Raw genomic sequence first — 23720 nt, forward strand, 5'->3', positions numbered from 1 at the left:
TGTAATTGTTTGGTTTCTCTATTTGCATTTTGCGGGGACTGCCTTAAAACTCATTTATTGTTTTATAGCCTTCTATTATAGTTACCATTGTTACATAATTTTATGTATAGAAATTGGCTGATCTACAGCTTTCAGAAATCATACTAATATGCACTATAAATTTTAAAATTACTTAAGGTAGTAATTTAATGTTTGCAGTATGCAAGGGAATGTATTATGTACTGGAAGGAGAGGGGAGACAAACACCAGACCCTGTACTCAAGGAGTACTGGTAGTATCATTTATCATACAAGACAGATAAGATAAGGTCCATATGAGAGCTATAAACGGATGCTGTGAGTTCAGACTAAGGAGAATCAGTTCTTGCTGTAGGTAAGGGGAATGCTGTGTTTATAAAGCAAATGACGTGGAAACTGGATCTTGAAGGATGAGTTTGGTGAGTGAATTTCATCTGAAGGAGTTGGGAAATATCTTAGATGAAGAAAATTGATTGGGGGGGAAATTAAACATTCTATTTTGACATGTTGAAAGTCACCTGCAAGAAGTAATTGATGAAATTAAGAGACTAGATGAGATTGCCAAGGGAGAGTGCTGAGATTAAAGATCCAACGTAGGACCTTAGGAACATTCATGAAGTGATAAGGGGCATAAGGAGCCCATAAAGGGAATTAACATTTGGAAAGCATCCACTGTGTTTATATTTGATTATGACAACAGACATAAACAGGAAGTATTAACCTCCTTTTATTTCCATTTTATCATTGAAAAACCTGAGTCTCAGAGACATTAAGTAACTTGCTCAAGGTTGTCAGCTAATAAGTAATAAAACTAGCAGAATGCAGAGAGTAGTTACAGGGCAGCAGGAAAGTTAGAATAGGACAATCTCTCAGAAGCTATGAATAGAAAGGAGTTTAAGAAAGTGTTAATGTCAAATTCTATGGAAACTTTGAAGAGCATGTAGCAGATTACCAACAGCATGCTGTAGAGTATACAACATATAGACATGTAAATATTTTCTACAATGTAAAATGCTTTAAATTCGTGTATCTCTACTTAGACAAATGCCCAATCAGGCCATTCAATTTACTTAAAAAAGTAAGATGAGTAAATTACATACCTGACCTTAGGGAATTTATTTTAATCTGAGAATAAGATAAATATGCATAATGTTAATAAAAGTAGAGTAAGATAAATACCTGAGAGTTTCTTTCTCTATCTTTTCAAAGCATCCTCTTTGTACTTCTGATACTGTAGTTCCCAGATTTTAGTATGCTTAAGAATACCTCCTTGTCCTTCCCCAGAAATTCTGATTTATTAGGACCAGAATGGAGTCCAGGAAACTGCATTTTAGCTGTAACACCAGGTATTTCTGTTGCAAGTAGTCCTCATACCAGACTCTGAGAAACAATGCTGAAATAAAACACAGTGTCAGTGATCTGTTTACTAGGCAGTCAGTTCTTTTATTTCAGGGTTCTAATGCTTTTTATCCTCAGCAGTACCAAGTACTTTGTCAAATGAATAAAATAAAGAAGATATTACACCTTATTAGACTGATCATTAAAAGCTATGTAAATATAATAATAGCATTTTTTGAGTATTCTGTTCTAAAAGCTTTACATAAACTAACTCATTTATTATAGCCTTAGAAGTAATATGAATTATCGTTATCCCCATCTTAGAAAAGAGGAAACAGACCACAGAGAGGTGATAAGTGTCTTTCTCAAGGCTTCTTATTTGGGAGAGGGCATATTTGAAACCAACCAGTCTGGAGGCAGGTAGAGCCCCAGCTCACACCCTTAAATATTAGACTGTGCTGCCTCTTAAGGGAAGTACTGTAACACTGGAGATAGACCTTGACCAATTAATGGAATTTGCTTTTTTTTTTTGAGACGAAGTTTCGCTCTTGTTGCCCAGGCTGGAGTGCAGTGCTGCGATCTCGGCTCACTGCAACCTTTGTCTCCCAGGTTCAAGCGATTCTCCTGCCTCAGCTCCTGAGTAGCTGGGATTACAGGGGTCCACCACCATGCCCGGCTAATTTTTTTTTTTGTATTTTTAGTAGAGATGGGCTTTCATTATGTTGGCCAGACCGGTCTCGAACTCCTGACCTCAGGTGATCCACCTGCCTTGGCCTTCCAAAGTGCTGGGATTACAGACGTGAACCACTGTGCCCCACTGGAATTTTCTTAGAACTAGAGAAAAGGACATTGGGAAAGACATTCAGGGTGAAAGAGAATTTTATTTGAAAAATCAGTAAAGAATTAGGTTTGACTCAATTGTTACATGTTATATAGGGGAATAGAATGTCTCATGTGCTTCATGCTGAATTTTTGAAAGATTTGGAAGAAATGGAATAGTAATAACTTGCTAAAAGAATGCAAATCTCACTTCTTAATAATAGTGTTCCTATATGTTAGCTCATTTTTCTAGCCTAGATTTCTGAATCACTCTTAAACTTTTATGAGATAAAGAATTCTATTTTATAGCACTTAATTATTTATTTGACCACCCCTCTATGTTAGGCAGTACTGCCTTGTGAATACTCAGTAATGTTAAAATAATAGGGAAAAGTTTCAGTTCCTTATTATACAACAATGATTTTTACTTCTTGTGCCTTTTGCACTTTAGGTAATTTCAGACTGGATATCACTGCATAATTTAATTTTTGACACCCTTCTACTGGAAAATGCTTTGTATTTTCATGTATATGCCATTAAAATAAAAGGAATTAAATTTAAGGTCTTATTAAATTCACAAGAATCGCTATGAAATCTTTGGAATCACATTCTGGTATATCTAAATTACTGGGGTCAATACAATTAGATAATATTGAATGGTGGTCATTTTTATAACAACGAGGTTGCTCTTAGCACATCTGAGGTTGGCATGTAGATTTATTCTTGTAAAAAGACACGCATTGTTCAACTATGAGAAATGATAAAAATAGTAATTGAAGTCCTAAGTTAGTTCTTAGGCAGATTAGTAGTCCTAAATTAGTTCTTAGGCAGATTAGTACTACAAAAAATGGAAGAATTGTTGTGGGTTGAAAATGGAGAACTAGGCCGGGCGCAGTGGCTCACGCTTGTAATCCCAGCACTTTGGGAGGCCGAGGCGGGCGGATCACGAGGTCAGGAGATCGAGACCACGGTGAAACCCCGTCTCTACTAAAAATACAAAAAAACTTAGCCGGGCGTGATGACGGGCGCCTGTAGTCCCAGCTACTCGGAGAGGCTGAGGCAGGAGAATGGCGTGAACCCGGGAGGCGGAGCTTGCAGTGAGCCGAGACTGCGCCACTGCACTCCAGCCTGGGCGACAGAGCGAGACTCCGTCTCAAAAAAAAAAAAAAAAAAAAGAAAAAAGAAAATGGAGAACCAAGCCGTTGATAGTCTGGGAATGAGGAAGGAGAGAGAAGAAATTTGGAGACTGTATTTGGTGTTAGGTTTACGTTTCCCTCAAGCTGCCAGTTGATAAGATTATTGTCTGTGGGAAACAGGCAAGTTTATAGAAGATTTGGTAAAATATTTTTTATGCTTTTGGTTTCCTCTGCACAGTTTTCAAAAGGTACTTGGGAAATACTCATCAGAAAAAAGCCGTCTTTGGGCAGTGTCGGGGTCTGCCATGTGTTGCACCGCTACTGACCACAGTGGAAGAGGCTCCACGGGGCATCTCTGCTCGAGTCTGGGGACATTTTCCTAAGTGGCTCAATGGCTCTCTACTTCGAATTGGACCTGGGAAATTCGAGTTTGGGAAGGATAAGTAAGCCTTGATTTTGGAGAACAACTTGGATTTCTTGGCATGGGCGGTTCTATGGGATACGCATTAATATCTGCTTCCTCTGTGAGGTTAATATTGCCATTCCATCCCTTTGATTACAGATAAAGAAACTGTAGCCTGGAGGAGAAAAAAGGAGACTTTTTAAACAAAATGTCCTGCTTTTTCTGCTCTGTAGACTATTGTAAATTTGAAGCCCTCTGTGGTTTGTACCAAAAGAAGAGAGGTGTCAGAAGCTGTCAGTGTGATGACTGAGCTGTTTCCCCACAAGTTCCTGAAGGAAGGGCAATGTCTCCTCATACCACTCTCTCCCTCACCCAGCACTTGCCAGACACGTGGTCTCTTTCAGTTCCTCAAACTGGGAACAGTTGTATCTTCTCAGCATCTTAGAATTAGTTCTCTCACCTATGTTCCCTAATCTTCCCAAGACTGGTCTTTTCATTCAGATGTCAACTCAAATCTCATGTCCTTTGAGCCTTTCCTGATCTCCCAACATAAAAATGCCAGCACAGTCATCCCTCAGTATTCACAGGGCATTGGTTAGAGGACCTCCCTAAATACCAGAATCCAAGTATGCTGAAGTCCCTTATATAAAATGCATTTATTTGCTTTTAACCTACATATATCCTACCATATCTTTTAAATCATCTCTAGATTACTCTATAATACTTAGTACAATGCTTACACATACTTCATTCCCATGGATTTGTCTTAGTACTCAGCAAATTTAAGTTTTGCTTTGCAGAACTTTGTGGCATTTTTTTCCCACAATATTTTTGACTCAAGAGATTGGTTGAATCCACAGATGTGGAACTATGGATATGGAGAGCTGACTGTATTAATTACAATTGCCTATTTTAATTCTCTACACAGTGTTATCAGTGTCTGGTATTTTTATTTTTTATTTTCGAGATGGAGTCTCGCTCTGTCGCCCAGGCTGGAGTGCAGTGGCTCAATCTCGGCTCACTGCAAGCTCCGCCTCCCGGGTTCACGCCATTCTCTTGCCTCAGCCTCTCCGAGTATCTGGGACTACAGGCGCCCGCCACCACGCCCGGCTAACTTTTTTGTATTTTTAGTAGAGACGGGGTTTCACCGTGGTCTCGATCTCCTGACCTCGTGATCCACCCGCCTCGGCCTCCCAAAGTGCTGGGATTACAAGCGTGAGCCACCGCGCCCGGCCAGTGTCTGGTATTTTTTATTTTTTATTTGAGTGTTAAGCTCTGTTCCCCCACTAGAATGTAATTTGATGAGGGTAGATACTTTTTCTAGTTCATCCTGTATCCCCACTACCTGTAACAGTGGTCTGCACCTAAATAGCATTCAATAAATAGATGCCAATAAATGAAAAACCCAGGCAGGCTGAGGAGCCTAGGGGTAGGGTGGGAAGGAGGACTGGTCGAGCCCTGGGTGTGGGACAGAGTGCATGTGTGTGGTGTGTCCCCAAGGGCAGAAAGGTGGCGAAGGGAGGCAAATCCAAGTGGGTGGAGGGAGGGAAGGGCGGGAGGAGAAAAAGGTGGGAGGAGGACCAGGTGGGAGGGTGGCGGCCCACTCAGGACCCAGCGGGGGCAGCGCGATGAGGCGGATGACCCTGTTCCTGAACGGCAGCCCGAAGAACGGAAAGGTGGTTGCTGTATATGGAACTTTATCTGATTTGCTTTCCGTGGCCAGCAGTAAACTCAGCATAAAAGCCACCAGTGTGTATAATGGGAAAGGTGGACTGATTGATGATATTGCTTGGATCAGGGATGATGATGTTTTGTTTGTTTGTGAAGGAGAGCCATTTATTGATCCTCAGACAGATTGTAAGCCTACTGAAGGATTGTTAGGATTCCACACAGACTGGCTGACATTAAATGTTGGAGGGCGGTACTTTACAACTACACGGAGCACTTTAGTGAATAAAGAACCTGACAGTATGCTGGCCCACATGTTTAAGGACAAAGGTATCTGAGGAAATAAGCAAGATCATAGAGGAGCTTTCTTAATTGACCAAAGTCCTGAGTACTTTGAACCCATTTTGAACTACTTGCGTCATGGACAGCTCATTGTAAATGATAGCATTAATTTATTAAGTGTGTTAGAAGAAGCAAGATTTTTTGGTATTGACTCATTGATTGAACACCTAGAAGTGGCAATAAAGAATTCTCAGCCACCGGAGGATCATTCACCAATATCCCGAAAGGAATTTTTCCGATTTTTACTAGCAACTCCAACCAAGTCAGAACTGTGATGCCAGGTTTTGAACTTCAGTGGTGCCGATCTTTCTTGTTTGGACCTTCGATACATTCACTTCAAAATGGCCAATTTAAGCCTCTGTAATCTTGCACATGCAAATCTTTGCTGTGCAAATCTTGAACGAGCTCATCTCTCTGGATTAGTGCTTGACTGTGCAAATATCCAGGGAGTCAAGATACTCTGTTCTAGGCAACCTACAGAATGGGAGAAAATTTTTGCTATCTACCCATCTGACAAAGGGCTAATATCCAGAATCTACAATGAACTCAAACAAATTTACAAGAAAAAAATCAAACAACCCCATCAAAAAGTGGGCAAATGATACAAACAGATACTTCTCAAAAGAAGACATTTATGTAGCCAGACACATGAAAAAATGCTCATCATCACTGGCCATCAGAGAAATGCAAATCAAAACTACAATGAGATACCATCTCATGCCAGTTAGAATGGCAATCATTAAAAAGTCAGGAAACAACAGGTGCTGGAGAGGATGTGGAGAAATAGGAACACTTTTACACTGTTGGTGGGACTGTAAACTAGTTCAACCATTGTGGAAGACAGTGTGGCGATTCCTCAAGGATCTAGAACTAGAAATAACATTTGACCCAGCCATCCCATTACTGGGCATCTACCCAAAGGATTATAAATCATGCTGCTATAAAGACACATGCACACCTATGTTTATTGCGGCACTATTCACAATAGCAAAGTCTTGGAACCAACCCAAATGTCCATCAATGATAGACTGGATTAAGAAAATGTGGCACATATACACCATGGAATACTATGCAGCCATAAAAAATGATGAGTTCATGTCCTTTGTAGGGACATGGATGAAGCTGGAAACCATCATTCTGAGCAAACTATCGCAAGGACAGAAAACCAAATACCGCATGTTCTCACTCGTAGGTGGGAATTGAACAATGAGAACACTTGGACACAGGAAGGGGAACATCACACACTGGGGCCTGTCATGGGGTGGGGGGAGCAGGGAGGGATAGCATTAGGAGATATACCTAATGTAAATGATGAGTTAATGGGTGCAGCACACCAACATGGCACATGTGTAACAAACCTGCACATTGTGCACATGTACCCTAGAACTTAAAGTATATATATATATAAAGATGCTCTGTTCTAATGCAGAAGGAGCACCCCTGAAACTGTGTAATTTTGAGGATCCTTCTGGTCTTAAAGCCAATTTAGAAGGTGTTAATCTGAAAGGTGTAGATATGGAAGGAAGTCAGATGACAGGAATTAACCTGAGAGTGGCTACATTAAAAAATGCAAAGTTGGAGAACTGTAACCTCAGAGGAGCAACTCTGGCAGGAACTGATTTAGAGAACTGTGATCTCTGTGGGTGTGATCTTCAAGAAGCCAACCTGAGAGGGTCCAACGTGAAGGGAGCTATATTTGAAGAGATGCTGACACCACTATACTTGTCACAAAGTGTCAGATGAGAAATTTTAGGGGCTGGAGGAAGATCTACAAGATGAAAATGTTTTCCTTACCACTTTTCTTTCTCCACCCACTCAGTTGTCTAGAAGAAATAACACTATAAGGAAATTTTAAAAAAACATTTAGAGGATTATGCTTGTTCTCAGCAGTGCATAAGGGAAAAAACTGACTTTTTTTCCATCTTCTGATTCTTAACAGAAAAGCACTCATTTAATAGATGTAGGGAAACTAGATATTGCTGCTTTTTGAACAGGGTAGGAGGGTTTACCTAGTTTTATGACCGGGAATAGTATCTATTATATTTGCTTTTAAATAGGCATGATGTGGAAATACCATCTTGATTTGAGATGCATTTCAGGATTTTAATTTATGGAAAGCACAACATATGCAATTATATTTATTGAATACCTAGATGCAGTATGGATATTTAAATTGTTAAAACTTTATGAAAACTTGGTAAAGGTTCAGGTTTATAAATAGCTTTAGTGATGCCTCCCCTCTTTAAATACCTGTCACACTGTATGAATATGGTGAGATCAGACTCCCTAAGACTCTTTTCAGGTTCATTTTTACAATGTTTACTTTTTAGGACAAAACAGTAGCTAAATTAAAGTAATATCCAGTTCTTACTGATTGAAACAGAGTGGAAAGAAAGACATTGTTGTACATCACTGTCATTCCAAAGGTACAGTAGAACTCTAGATGGAGGAAGAACTTACCTATCACCACAACACTTACAAATAAGAATTTCTCAGAATTTCATTCTAGGCAAGTTCCACTCAACACCAGACCAAGCAATTCTATCTGTTTACACTATTAGCCTAGTTTTCTCATATAATCATCACAAGCATAGGAAGATACTTCAAAACCAAAAAAGCGAGGTGCATCATTAATATTCATTTAATTCAAATACCAAATAGTCTACATAGGGCCAGCTTAGAAATAGATACTAAATCCAGAGCTACTGCAATCAAAGCTTATATGAATGAATATGGTAGAGTTGTCTGCTAAGAGGCAATGTAATATAATTGCAGCTAGAACCCTACCGTGGGGAATGAGGAATTTTTTATTTTTTTTTGAGACAGAGTCTCGCTCTGTCGCCCAGGCTGGAATGCAGTGGTGCGATCTCGGCTCACTGTAACCTTCGCCTCTCGGGTTCATGCCGTTCTCCTGCCTCAACCTCCCGAGTAGCTGGGACTACAGGCACCCGCCACCACGCCTGGCTAATTTTTTTGTATTTTTAGTAGAGACGGGGTTTCACCGTGTTAGCCAGGATGGTCTCGATCTCCTGACTCGTGATCAGCCTGCCTCGGCCTCCCAAAGTGCTGAGATTACAGGCGTGAGCCACTGCGCCCGGCCTGTGAATGAGGAATTTTAAACACACATTTGATTATAGCCGCCAAAAAATATATATAAAATAAAAATAAAGGCATTTGGCTGGTCCAAGATGTAATACCAATCAGTCAGCACCTGTGATTCTTTTACATTTATATATATATAAATAAAACAAATTTTAGCCCAATTTTCTTGAGTCATTATCTTTCTGCAGCAGCAGAGGAAGGGCCTGTACCTCCCTACCAATGACCTGGTGTCCTTATTTCTACCCCAAGAGCAGGGATACTAGCTGTGTCCGAATGGGTTCTGAATTCTACAGACTCATCAACATGAGGCAAGGAATCATTGAAAACCACCTGTGTCTCCTTCGGGGGAATGACATATCTTTAGTATTTATGTAGCTTATTCTTCTGTATCTACATATGCAAAGCTTTCCTTAACAGTAAAGGGTACATATGCATAGTGGGAGGAGATCAGACCTTTACAAGTGAAGGAAAGCAACTTCAGAAATGAATTATTTTCTTTGCTTTATTATTTTTACCAAGACAGAGAAGTATTATTGTATTGAGAAATAATCTATTTTCATAATCAATATGTGCCTAAATTATATTTAAATAATTTCACTCTGTACTATATTTTCAGGAATTATAGAATGTATTATTCATTCACTTAAAGGTACCTCTGTAGAAATAACGTAAAACTGCAGAAAGATCTGAAAGATCTAAACATGGTGTGCTTAGAAACTGCAGACTTTAGATCTAATGTATACTGCATTAATGAATGATATAAAGTGTTGAAAAAAATGAAAAACCAATAACTCTTCAGTATAAATTTCTCTCAGTGTCTACTAGGGACGTGCAGCTATGTGACAAAACCTCTATGGCGAGGAAGGAATCTGCTTTGTTTTAAACATTTTTAAATATTAGAAATAATTTTTTATTATAAAAGTTTTACCCATATAAACTTTTTGAAATATAGAAAAGGGAGGCTGGGGAAGCATGTACCACCTGACACATCCTTTATTAGCACTTTGATGTATTTCCTGCCAGTTTTCCTCACTATTTCTATGGATTTGTTTTAAATAATTACAGTTATATGTAGTATTTTTTGCCCCACTTTAATAAAACTTCACACTATCATAAGCCTTTTTATCCATGTTGCTACCAAGTCTGAATGATCATTATTTTTAATGGCTAGATGAATTCCAGGAATTATTGTTTTTTAAAAAGATACTGTGGTAAAATATAGATAACATACAATTTACCATCTTAACCATTTTTATATATAGAATTCAATGGCATTAAGTAGATTCATACGATTATGCTACCATCCATCCATAGAATTCATTTTACCTTGCAAAACTGAAACCCTGTATCCACTGAACACTAATTTCCCATTCTTCCCTTCCTCTAACCCCTGGCAACCACCATTCTAGTTTCTGTTTGGTAAATCACCATGCCCTTTCCTCTGGGCCTGGTTGGAACTTGATCATGTTCCTTCTGTGCCTCTTGTGGTCTGTTGTTGGAAACAGACCAAGAATTAGGGATGCTTAAAAAAAGACTATGAGGCAAAGAGAAGTAGAAGAGAAGGACGGCAAAGGGGAGGAGGAGAAACTTAATCTAGCTCCCAGAGAATAAACAGCCTCTTACAGAGGGCATATGGTATTTCACCTGCTGCAGAAGGAGACGCTGTAATATATTGTTCAAACCAAGTAGCAGAACCACTCAGGGCGCAGGCTTGCCCCACAGGCCTCTTTGAAGATAAGTGTCTTTGTGGGAGAAGCGGATGGCATGGCTGGCCCTCACAAGTGTCTACTTTGTCCTCAAATCAGTTTCTTCAGAGCCAGTGGTGGGCATTTATAGCAGGAACAAGGTCTAGCCTTCCCCTTGGACAGATATCTTTAGGTCAAAAGGAGATAGACACTCAGTTTAGTGGTTGACTCCCCAGATAGGACCTACAGGGAGAGGCAGTGACCTAGGGAAGGGCAGTGTAATCTTTCACCTATGGATAAGAATAGCCCTGCTCACTTGTGAAGCTCTTATCACTCTGTTAGATGCCATTTAACAGATTCATGTCAGCATGCAGACACAGTGATGACATGCCACAGGCCTATCTTCAATTAAATTTTTTTCATCAATGATTTAATTGAAGACATACTAGTTTTTAAAGTTATGTGAAAGCTGGGTGTGGTTGATCACACCTATAATCCCAGTGCTTTGGGAGGCCAAGGCAGGAGGATGGCTTGAGGCCAGGAGTTCAAGGCTAGCCTGGGCAACATAGCAAGACTCCATCTCTACAAAAAATAAAAGTTAAACAAAAGTAAAAAGAATAAAGTTACATGAATCTAGGCAGAATACTAAATAGCATCAGCACCTTTAGTCTCTACCATTCTCTAGACAGGATTTCAGGATCCCTAGTCTAGGCTCCCAGTTCCTGGACTATCGCCACTGTAATGATTGTCCCCCTCCATGCCACTTCGACAAGGCCACATACTAAGGCCATACTTGGTAGTTACTCTACAGAATTTCCCCACCCCTGAAATCTTGAACTCTGAAACTTTACTCTGCTCAAAACCCCAGTTTTCACAGTCCTACATTCCCGTTAAACTTATTTTTTTCATTCCTTCAAGTTCTCCTTTCCTTCCTGTCCTCCACCTTCTTAAGGCTTATCCAGTGTCTCTTAATTTCTTCTCCCTGGCCCAGACTTTACTGTCACTTCAAGCACTTTCAACACCACGCTCACTTCCTTTGCCCCGGTGGTCACTGCCTCTCCTCTGATTATTTTCAGTCCTAGATTAGCCCATCCTTAGTTTCCCCTGCTCATGGCCCAGGCCTGCTAAGCAGGTCTAGAGCAAATCACACAACCTTGCTGATTAATTCAATTACAAAATGATGATGTCCAGTCCTAGCTGAGTGCTTGGTGCTGCCAGGAATCTTTAGCAGTCAGTGTTCTTTCCAGCTTCTCACGGGGTCTGCTGCAAGTCTCCGACCCTTTCCTGAAGCCTCCTTCATTCTCCCCGTCCCTTTCACCCTCAGCAGATAAACTGGGCTACTTCATAGGAAGGAATGACTTGAGGGACAGCTGCATTTGAACTCCTTCAGCTTCCCTCTTCCCACCTCCACACTTCCCCACACTCCTGATCAGAGGACGCAGCTCTCTTCCTCTTCTCTGAAACCTTGATGCATCATGATGGCTCCCATTTCCTCATCTACCAAATAACTCTTAGAGCTCCCTTACCTTTTGGGATGCTGTAGAGCCCAGGATGTAGTGTCATCACTGAATTCAAACCCTTGTTCTGTCACTGAGCAGCCCTGCTACTGTGGGCATATTCCTCTGAACCTTGGTTTCCACATCTGTAAAATGGGAAAAATATTCCCTTGCAGGGTCAATGTGAAGGGAAAATATGTGTATAAGGGATGTAGCAAAGTGCTTAGCACAATACCTGGCATGTAGTAAGTGCTTGGTAGATGGCAGTTATCTCACTGGCAAACTTATATCTAGATACTCTCAAACGTGGATCTCCCACCCCGCCCCCAGCTCTTGGGCTCTAGACCTGTATTTTGCCAACTGGCTGTGGAACATCTATACTCTGGTGTTCTACAAATAGTTCAGACTCTCTCAAAACCAAGCCATTGGCTTTTCCCCAGTACTTGTTCTTCATGTCTTCTCCATCCCAGTTAAAGCATCACCAGCCAGCCAGTCATTCAGGTCCAACATTTTGGACCCTCTTTTTGTCGCTGCCTACATCCTATCAGTCATCTCTGACTTGTTTCTGGAGTTTGTCCTCTGCTCACTGGTGCTACTTCAGTTTCGGTGCTTATCTTCTCTTGCTTGGATTATTGCCTGGGCTCCTCGTTGGCTTCTTCAATCTGCATGCTGTTCTTTGTATTCCAGGATGCTGGCCACATAGTTTCACTCTCCTGTTTCACAACTTCACACTTTCCTGCTGAAGGTCTTTAAGCCTTAGTCTAAGTGCTGGTGGTCTCAGGCGGACCTGTTTCTCCAACATTATCACCTGCCACTGACAGCTGTGCCCACACGCTACCTCCTCAACTGGCTGTTCCTCTAAGATACTATATGTCTTCTGACCCTTCCTCCTTCCATCACCTCTGCCCTTGTCCCCTCTGCAATTGGCAGACATCCGTAAAGACCCAGCCAAATGTCTCCTTCCCTCTTGACCTTTCCCTGATTCCCCCAGCTTTCCATCCTGTTGCTCCTTCTCTGCATAAATAGTTTTTTTTTTTTTGAAGTGTCTCCCTTGTAGCAGCAATCTCTTTGTATCCGTTATTTATGTGCCTGTAAGTGCTAACCTTGGCACAATGCCTGGCAGATAGAAGATGTCGACTTGAATAAATGAATGCATGGAATGACAGGATGTCTTGAGATAGAGTCTAACAAGTTGAAATATATTAAGTAGCAAAAATTCTTGAAATTGTTGTAAGTTTTTTTGAAAAATACTACCAAAGTAGACAAACCATTAGTTAACATGATCAAGAAGAAAAAAGGAAAAGGCACAAACATACAAAGTATGAAATGACAATGGAGAAGGAATAATTGAAACAGAAAAAAATTAATTACAAGAGACTTTGAAGGCCTTTATGCAAATACATTTGAAAGCCTTGATAAAATGGATAATTCTATAGGGAAAGCAGATTACCAAAAATGATGGAGGCCAGGTGTGGTGGCTCATGCCTGTAATCCCAGCACTTTGGGAGGTCAAGGCAGGATAACCTTAGCACTTTGGGAGGGTGAGGCAGGAGGATTGCTTGAGGAAAGGAGTTCGAGACCAGTCTGGGCAGCCTAGCCAGACCTTGTCTCTACAAAAATAAGAATAAAAAGAATTAAACAAAATAGAGAGGGAAGTTTTTTTTTTTTTTTTTTTTTTTTTTGTTTGAGACAGAGTCTCACTCTGTCGCCCAGGCTGGAGTGCAGTGGCGCGATCTCATCTCACTGCAAGCTCCGCCTCCCGGGTTCACGCCATTCTCCTGTGTCAGCCTCCTGAGTAGCTGGGACTACAGGCACCCGCCACCATGCCTGGTTAAATTTTTTTATATTTTTAGTAGGGGTTTCACCATGTTAACCAGGATGGTCTTGATCTCCTGACCTTGTGATTCGCCTGCCTCGGCCTCCCAAAGTGCTGGGATTACAGGCGTGAGCCACAGCGCCTGGCCTTAGAGAGGGAAGTTTTAAGTAGACCAGTTTCTGTAGAAGAAATAGGAACCTCATTAAGGAAATGTTTCTCAAAAAAATTACCAGGCCCAGATTATTTCACAGATGAATTCTACCAAACCTTCAAATGTGAGATAGTCCCAATACTTTATAAATTATTTCAGAGCATCAAAAATGAAGGAAACTTCCCAATTGTTTTTATAAAGGAAGCAGCATATTAATATCTAAACATGACAAAGATCATGGAAAAAAGTAAACTGCAGACTAATATTATTTATGAATATCCACGATAAAGTACAAAATAGGCCAAATATTGTGGCTCACACCTGTAATCCTAGCACTTTGGGTTGCTGAGGCAGTAGGATTTCTTGAGGCCAGGAGCTCGAGATTAGCCTGGGCAACATAGTGAGACTCCATCTTTACAAAAATATTAAAAAGTAGCTAAGTGTGGGGGCGTGTCCCTGTAGTCCCAGCTACTTGGGAGGCTGAGGCGGGAGGATCACTTCAGCCCAGAATTGAGGATGCAGTGAGCTATGACAGTGCCACTGCACTCCAGCCTGGGCCACAGAACAAGACCCTGTCTCTTAAAAAAAAAGTACAAAATATGTAATACTAATATAGCACTAATAAATATTTTGTTAAGAAACAGAATTCAATACCACATTAAAAAATAAAATTAACTTTGATCAGGTGGGATTAATTTCAAGAATACAAGGTAGGCTTATTATTAGTAAATTCATTAATATAATACAAATACACAATATTAGTAAGTTCCAGGAAAAATAATCACAGAATTATCTCCATAGATGTTGAAAAAGCTTTTGTGAAAATTTAACATTCATTCTTCCTAAAAATTGCTTAAGAAAGTAGGGTTTGGCCGGGCACAGTGGCTCACGCCTGTAATCCCAGTACTTTGGGAGGCTGAGGTGGGTGGATCACAAGGTCAGGAGATCCATACCATCCTGGCTAACATGGTGAAACCCTGTATCTACTAAAAATACAAAAAATTAGCTAGGTGTGGTGGCTCGTGCCTGTGATCCCAGCTACTCAGGAGGCTGAGGCAGGAGAATCGCTTGAACCCGGGAGGCGGAGGTTGCAGTGAGCTGAGATCATGCCACTGCACTCCAGCCTGGGCAACAGCGTGAGACTCTGTCTCAAAAAAAAAAAAAAAAAAAAAAAAGAAAATAGGATTTGTAGGATTTGTTGGGTAGTTTCTAAATATGATTTTATATGCATGTATTTCTTAATATATATCTCTTGGTATATGTATATAATATATATTATAAATATCTTATATATCTCTATCTATTGTATCTTGGTGCTACAAGCAGTAATACTACATTGGAAAATATACCAGTATTTTCTTCAAGTCCAGAAACAGGAAAGGATGGTCAGTATCTTCACTACTGTTCAACATTGTACCAGATGTAAGCAATGCAATTAGATGAAAGACATTGACCAGAGGCACAAGGACTAGTAAAGTAAAATTATCTCTTTTTGCAAATGATATAATATTACTATTAATATAATACCATATTAATCCTGGAAAACCATAGAGGATCAATGATAAAACTAAATTTAACAATAAAAGGTAAGGTCACAGGATATAAAATTAACACACTGAAATAATATCGTTCATATATGCAAACAATAATCAGAGAACATAATGGTAGGGAAACTTCACTTACAGTTGCAACAAAGAAGATTAAATACTTAGCAATGAATTTAGAAATATGCAAACTTTAAAACACTCTTGGAAGACAAATTCAAACAGATGGAAAGACCATCCCCTGTTCTTGAATAGAATGATTCAACATCATAGAAATGTCCCAGTTCTCCTGAGTCAATTTATAAATCTAATACAATCTTAATAAAAATTCCAACAAGCTGTTTAAGAAAGTTGGACCAATTGATACTAAAGTTCATATAGCACAATAAATATGTAAGAATTGACAAGAAAACAATAAAATTTTTTTTTCAGAGGGAGCAACTAGCCCTACCAGATGTTAAAATACACCATAACATCTTTACAATTAAAACATTGTGATATTGGTGCAAGAATAGACCAATAGATGAATGACATAGAATAGAAAGACCAGAAGTAAACCCAGGAACTTAGGGAAATTTAGTTATCTGATAATAGTGGCATCTCCAATCATTGGGTTAAAGAAGGACTTTCTCTTTCCTGCAATTTAAAAAATTCTGGTAAAATACATATAACATAAAATTTACCATCCTAACCATTTTTAAGACAACAGTTGAGTAGTGTTAAGTATATTCATCTCGTCATGAAACAGATCTTTAGAACTTTTTCCTTTTGTGAAATTAAATCTCTATACTCATTAAGCAGCAACTCTTTATTTCTCCTTCCTCCTTCCTCCTGTTAACCACCATTCTACTTTCTGTTTTTATGAACTTGACTACTTTAAATACCTTATATAAGTGGAATCATACAGCATTTGTCTTTTTACCACTGGCATATTTCATATCGCATAATGTCCTCAATGGTTCATTCATGTTGTAACATGTGACAGGATTTTCTTCGTTTTAAAGGATAAGTAATATTCCAGTGTATGTTTGGGGGAGGCAAAATTTCCCCTCTTACCTCTTAGGGTCTCCAGCTGAACCCAATAATTAAACTGAAATAGGACAAATTAACAAGAGAAAAGCATACCAGTTTTATTTAGTAAGTTTTACATGTACCTTGGAACCCCCCCCCCCCACCCCTCAAGAAAATTGAAGAGCTAAAGAATAAGTCAGGGCTGAAAGCTTATATACTATGTTGGACAAAGAATAGTAAATGGTGAAAATGTGACAAGACAAAGGAGTTTGGGCCAGGGCAGTTAATTGTGGGAAAGTGACCATGAAGATAAAGGTTAGTTTAACAAGGTTCGTTTGCACAGATCTTTCTCATTTTCTCAGCCTCAACTCCCTACCTCTGGTGACATAAATATCTTCCTTCCTTCCGGTAGAGGGAGGGCACCTTTCACATGGGAGTTTTATTCCTGCTTTCAGGAAGGAATAAAGAAGGTCAGAGTGCCCTTCATGCATCTGCTGTTTTTCAAGTGCCTTTTAACTCAATCAGTATGTCAAAGTGGCATATTTTGGTGTAGCATGCTCTGAACCCTTACAGTGTAAACATTTTGTTCATGCATTCAACCACTGATGGACACTTGAGTTGCTTCCACCCTTTGGCTATTGTGAATAATGCTGCTGTGAACATGGGTGTACAAATATCTCTTCCAGTCTCTGCTTTCAGGAACCATTGCCTTTTAAGACAATGATGTTAGCTTTGTTTACCCATACTGAGGATGTTAAGCATTCAATGTGTTAAGCATATGAAAGAAGAGACCATATAATAAACCATTTAAAAAGCGAAGCCACAAACTTTTCCTTACAGTTTTCAATGTTTATTTAAGTAGATCATTTCTACTGTAATCATATGGACAAAAATGATTATCCAGGAAGGACAGTTATCTTATTTGTCTACTTTAGCATAATCTTGATAAAGCTGAAAAATTTTAAAGGAAATAGAAGCTTTAATACATATAAGATATGAAGATAACTATTTCTAAAAGCTTAGGAACTCATTCTTTTTCTTTCTTTTTTTTTTTTTTTTTAAATGAGACGGGGTTTTGCCGTGTTGCCCAGGCTGGTCTCAAGCAATCCACCTGCCTCAGCCTCCTAAATTGCTGGGATTACAGGTGTGAGCCACTGTGCCCGGCCTGGAACTCATTCTGATTTGGTAAACATCAGGCATCCCATATCCTCTCATGCTATTCTCTTAGCCATGGAGCAAAGATTAGAATTTTCTTAGGATTCACCACAGTAGGGGTTTTCTAAAATGTGAGGGTTTTTTTTTTTTTTTGAGACAGTGTCTTGCTCTGTCGCCCAGGCTGAAGTGCAGTGGTGCCATCTCGGCTCACTGCAAGCTCCGCCTCCCGGGTTCACGCCATTCTCCTGCCTCAGCCTCCCGAGTAGCTGGGACTACAGGCGCGTGCCACCATGGCTGGTTAATTTTTTGTATTTTTTAGTAGAGACGGAATTTCACCATGTTAGCCAGGATGGTCTCGATCTCCTGACCTCGTGATCCGCCCGCCTCAGCCTCCCAAAGTGCTGGGATTACAGGCATGAGCCACCGTGCCTGGCCTATTCTTTCCTTTTATACCTAGGATATACCCAAAATGCTATCCTCCCATAATTTCAAGTTCTCTGACTAATCAGGTTGTGCTGGGAACCTGTCCCATTTCCTTATCTTTATATTTGAAATGAAGATCTATCACTCTGTCCCTCATTTTTATCCCATGTTTTCTTACTAATATTTATTTATTTATTTTCTCCTTTTGAAGGTACAATCATTGGTTTGATGGGATGGCGCTGCTTCACCAGTTCAGGATGGCAAAGGGCACAGTGACATACAGGAGCAAGTTTCTACAGAGTGATACATATAAGGCCAACAGTGCTAAAAACCGAATTGTGATCTCAGAATTTGGCACACTGGCTCTCCCGGATCCATGCAAGAATGTTTTTGAACGTTTCATGTCCAGGTTTGAGCTGCCTGGTAAAGCTGCAGGTGATAGTGATGATTATTTAAACTATTACGATATATAACCATCTATACAAACATAAATCTTGAAAATAGATTTTTTTGTGTGTGTGAGAGGATGTTGAAACTGCTTTCTCCCTTTGAGTGTGTGCTTAGCGTCGGCTACAGTAAACTGTGGTACTTAAATAACTCTAGGGTTTGGTTTCAGCCATGACTGACAACACTAATGTCAACTATGTGCGGTACAAGGGTGATTACTACCTCTGCACTGAGACCAACTTTATGAATAAAGTGGACATTGAAACTCTGGAAAAAACAGAAAAGGTAAAGTATACGCAAAAAAAAAAAACGAATAAAATAGATCCTAACATTTCTTTCCATTTGAAATACTTTTTAGAGTAGTATATATCAAGAAGAAACTGAAGCCTTAACTACACAAAAAGAAAGTTATTCATGATGCAGGTCACATTTACCCTCTGGCCTGATGGCCTCTGGGTTGGTTTTCCTTAAATATAATTCTAAACTCCTTCCTTAGTCCTAATATCTGAAGGCTAGGGTAAAGGAGAAATAGAATAGTACTGATCTACTTTGGCTTGTTGGGGTGTTCTTCCTAGCTATGGTTAGTATTGGACTGGAGGTTGTCTCTACCTGTATTTCCTTCACATAATATATTAATTAACAGAAAATTTTAGACTAGATTTTTAATTTTAATTCTTATGCTTCTTTTGAATTTTCCTGTGATATTAGGCAAATTTATTCAGGATGGTTTTGTTGTTAGTAGTGGTGATGTGTTTTTGTTTGTTGTTTTAATCTTGATTTCTTTTTTTTAGTGGGAAAAATAATTTTTATTTCTCAGAGGCAAGAAATTAGGGCTTACATTGCAGTTTTCATATCATATTTTTAAAAACATTAGATATTTCTACTATTTATACATGTAAATAGAGATCTGCCCATTAAAAATCTCCAGTGGTCTCAAATTTGCAGGTAGATTGGAGCAAATTTATTGCTGTGAATGGAGCAACTGCACATCCTCATTACGACCCGGATGGAACAGCATACAATATGGGGAACTCCTTTGGGCCATATGGTAAAGTTGCAATAAAGGTCTTTTTAGAAATAATTGAGACCAGGCACGGTGTGTATATAAAGATGAATACTACAGGTTTGTTTTTTACCGGCACGAGTAGAGAGAGGGTGCTCTGGACACCTCTACACCCATCTCTCTCTCCTCTTTATTACTTGATCTCAGATAAGGAGGATTCTTCAACACTGTTATAGGAAACAGCAAACATCCTTCTAAGTAAAATGTTTCAGCAAAATGGATCCATGAACCCAGCAGTTTTTGGTCCATCTGTCTTATCTTGATCATTAAAAAAATCAATTTTATAATAAATTAACTCTGTTAACCAAGTAGATAACTTTGTAACTCATTCATAATATGATAAATACTATTTCACCATTCTAAACTACATTTTTTTTTTTTTTTTTTTTTGAGATGGAGTCTTGCTCTGTTGCCAGGCTGGAGTGCAGTAGCGCAGTCTCGGCTCACTGCAACCTCTGCCTCCCAGGTTCAAGCAATTCTCCTGCCTCAGCCTCCAGAGTAGCTGGGACTACAGGTGTCCTCCACCATGCCTGGCTAATTTTTGTGTTTTTAGTAGAGACGAGGTTTTACCATGTTGGCCGGGATGGTCTTGATCTCCTGACCTCGTTATCTGCCTGCCTGGGGCTCTCAAAGTGCTGGGATTACAGGCGTGAGTCACCGTGCCTGGCCAATTACACTTTTTATTTTTATTTTTATTTTTTTTACGAAGGCTTGCTCTGTTGCCCAGGCTGGAATGCATGGAATGCAGTGGCATGATCTCAGCTCACTGCAACCTCCACCTCCCAGATTCAAGTGATTCTCCTGCCTCAGTCTCCTGAGTAGCTGGGATTACAGGTGCTTGCCACCATGCCCGGCTAATTTTTGTATTTTTAGTAGAGACGGGGTTTCAGCCATGTTGGTCAGGCTGGTCTTGAACTCCTGACCTCAAGTGATCCGCCTTGGTCTCCCAAAGTGCTGGGATTTCAGGCGCGAGCCACTGCGCCTGGCCTAAATTACATATTCTAAAATAATAGTTACTAGATCTGTGATTTTCAACCTTTAATGTGCCTAACAATAATCTGGAATGTAGATAGAATCATCTGGATTTCATTCATCTTCAGGGATTCTGGTTTAGTAGAACTGAAAAGAGGCCAAGAATTTGCATTTTAACATGGTCTCTGGGTGATCTTGGTGCAAGTGGCCCCTGGATCTCACTGATTAACCCAGCCACTAATCATGAGAGCCTGTGCTTGTTACTTTGCCTCAGTTTGCTCCTTATACAAACTCTTGGAGAGTCTCTCAGAGTTCAGCTGACAGTATTGGGCAGGTCCGATCTTTCTGGACATTCCTCTGCTGGGTGTCCTGGGTGTCTGTTTGTCTTACCTAATGCCTTCAAGACTTGCAGTTAGAGCAGTTCATTAACTAATGTGTTTAAATTCTGTGAATTGAGTAATCCAATTGCTGAGACAGGAAATTCATCTCTTTATCTTCTCCTAATCCCAACGAACACTGAATCTACTTTTTTTTTTTTTCCTTCACTTGATTATTTGGTTCAGTGAGAAGCTTTTGAACTGGAACTCAATGTGCAGGTGACTGCAGGGAGCTCGACTACTTGATAGACATTTGGGGGAAACTTAGTGATTCTCATTGTAATACAGTAAAATGCTTGCTAGTAATTGCTACCTTTAGGAAGTAAAAAGCTTTGGTTTTAGCTTTTCTAGATATTTTTAAAAGGCTTTTTAAAATTTATAAAAATCCTGTAAACATTAATCAATCCAGTTGGTTTTTAATACTTATTTAAAATATGTTCTTCAGACTAATATTAGAGACAATAATAGAGTACTCTTGGACTATAGAGCTTGCCTAATATTTCTTTCATCACTGTACAAAGCATGATGTTTTGTATATAGTGAGTTCTCAAAACATATCTATATCCCCAACCTAGACCTCCCAAGTATTTTATATCCAATTGCTTACTCAGCGTTCTTCCTAGAATGTCTAATAGGCATTACAAAATCAACTTGTCAAAAACCAGACTCCTGATATTTTCCTCTAAACTACCACCACCTCCTCCTTCTCTCCTCCCCCTCCTCCTCCCCCTCCTTCTTCTCTCTCTTCCTTGTTCTCCTTCCTTTCCTTCCCTTCCCTTCTTTCCCTCCCTCCCTCATTCCTCTTTCTTCTTCCTTCTTCTTCTTTTTCTTTCTTCGATTACAGATGAGGTCTTGCTATGTCACTCAGGCTAGACTTGAACTCCTGGGCTCAAGACATCCTCCCAAGCAGCTGGACTATAGGCATGCACAATTGTGCCTGGCTTATTTCTTTCTCTCCTTAAGATGAGTCTACCCCATCTCAGGAGATACTAACTCCATCTTTCCAGTTGCTAAGGACAATAACTGTGGAATCATCCTTTACATTTATCTCTTACATCAGTTGATCAAAAAGTAATTTCAGGGTCAGGTGCAGTGGCTTATACCTATAATTCCAGCACTTTGGGGGGCCAAGGCGGGTGTATTGCTTGAGCTCAGGAGTTGGGAGCAGCCCGGACAATATAGCAATACCTCATCTCTACAAAAAATACAAAAATTAGCCAGACATAGTGGCATGTGCCTGTGGTCTCAGCTACTTGGGAGGATGAGGTGGGAGGATCACTTGAGACCAGAAGGTTGAGGCTGCAGTGAGTCGTGATTGCACCACTGCACTCCAGCCTGAGTGACAGAGTAAGACCCTGTCTCAAAAACAAAACAAAAGAAAAGTAATTTCAGCAATGCCTTCAAAATATATCAAAAATCCAACCACTTCGCACCACCTCCATGGCCACTACTCCACTTTGAGTCACTATCCCTTCTCACTTGAATGACTGCAGTAGCCCCTAAACTAGTTGCCCTGATTCTGCCCTTGCCCCACTTCAGTTTCTTTTCAGCACTGTAACACCAGAGTTACCAGAGTTATCCTTTTAACCCACACCTGCTTCTCTGAGCTTACCTCCTAGACTGTCCTTCTCTCTTATCATGATAGGGCCACACTGGCCTCCTAGCTGATACTTAAACACTCCATTCGTGCTCCTGGCTGAGAAGTTTTGCATTTGCTCTTCCCTCCACCTGGAATGCATTTCTCCCAGATATCCTCAAGGCTTTCTTCCTCACCTCCTTTAGGTCTTTACTCAGACATGACCCACTTAGCGAAGCTTTTACAGACCAGCATATTTAAAGTTGCAAACAGTAGCCCCTACTCCTGATATGATCACTCCTAATCCTTATTCCTTGGCTTATTTTCCATTATAGTTCTCATTGTCATCTGATGCATTGTATTTTTACTTATTATATGATTTAAAAGAAAAACAATGAGACAAAATAAGAGATTTTGTCTGAGCACAGTGGCTCACACCTGTAATTGCAGCACTTTGGGAAGATGAGGTGGGAGGATTGCTTGAGACCAGGAGTTCGAGGCTGCAATGAGCTATGATCACACCACTGTACTCCAGCCTGGGTGATAGTGCAAGGCCCTGTCTCTAAAAAAAATGAAGAAGAAGAAGGCAGAGGAAGGGGGGGGATTTTTGTCTATTTTGCATATTTCTGTATACAAGTGCCTAGAATATAGTACTAAGAACACTCAGAAGGCTATCTGGAATATAGTCGGTGCTCAAAAAGTAGTAGTTGCAGAATAAATAAAGAACTGTATTGGAAAGCAGATAAACAAGCAGAAAATTGTATACAATGAGATACGTGCTATGACTACGGGGATGTAATGAGGACATACGATAGGGGCACCAAGTGCCTTTGGGGTGGGGAAGAGTCAGGGAAGACTACTTGAGGAGTGGATATCTGAGTTGATTCTTGAAGAGCCAGTAAGCAATAGCCAGATGAATGATTGCATGAAAGAATGTTGATGAGAAAGGTTGGGATGGAACCCAGAGTGACCCTAGGGGTCCAGAGGGTTGGAGGGAAGGAGTTGGACATGAGTGCAAATGGAGACTGTAGTTGTTGGAATAGGGGAAGGGAGGGAAGGAACAGAATTTGAGGATATTCCTGGCTGCTATCTTTTTTTTTTTTTTTTTTTTTTTTGAGTTTAAGAACTTCAACTCTATGACCTGTCTATTCACCATACATATGAGACAGGTCTATTATA

At 40.0% G+C, this 23720-nt stretch overlaps 1 protein-coding gene and 1 pseudogene across 3 annotated transcripts in view; both read left to right on the forward strand.

The window, feature by feature from the left end:
* The first annotated feature begins 3548 nt into the window (after positions 1-3548).
* Positions 3549-23720, forward strand: part of BCO2 (beta-carotene oxygenase 2) — a 49998-nt gene continuing 29826 nt past the window's right edge. The window contains exons 1-4 of one of the 3 annotated variants that reach the window (XM_032167398.2): positions 3549-3753; positions 18318-18541; positions 18723-18838; positions 19499-19601. In XM_032167398.2, coding sequence (XP_032023289.1) covers positions 18340-18541; positions 18723-18838; positions 19499-19601 — 421 coding nt within the window. In that variant the 5' untranslated portion in view covers positions 3549-3753; positions 18318-18339. The remainder of the gene's footprint in view (positions 3754-18317; positions 18542-18722; positions 18839-19498; positions 19602-23720) is intronic. The other 2 variants (XM_058446772.1, XM_058446771.1) reach the window with 2 other exon arrangements.
* LOC116476946 (BTB/POZ domain-containing protein KCTD9-like) lies at positions 5342-7466 on the forward strand (annotated as a pseudogene).

The sequence above is a fragment of the Hylobates moloch genome, unplaced genomic scaffold, assembly GCF_009828535.3.
Source record: "Hylobates moloch isolate HMO894 unplaced genomic scaffold, HMol_V3 SCAFFOLD_11, whole genome shotgun sequence".
Taxonomy (NCBI): domain Eukaryota; kingdom Metazoa; phylum Chordata; class Mammalia; order Primates; family Hylobatidae; genus Hylobates; species Hylobates moloch.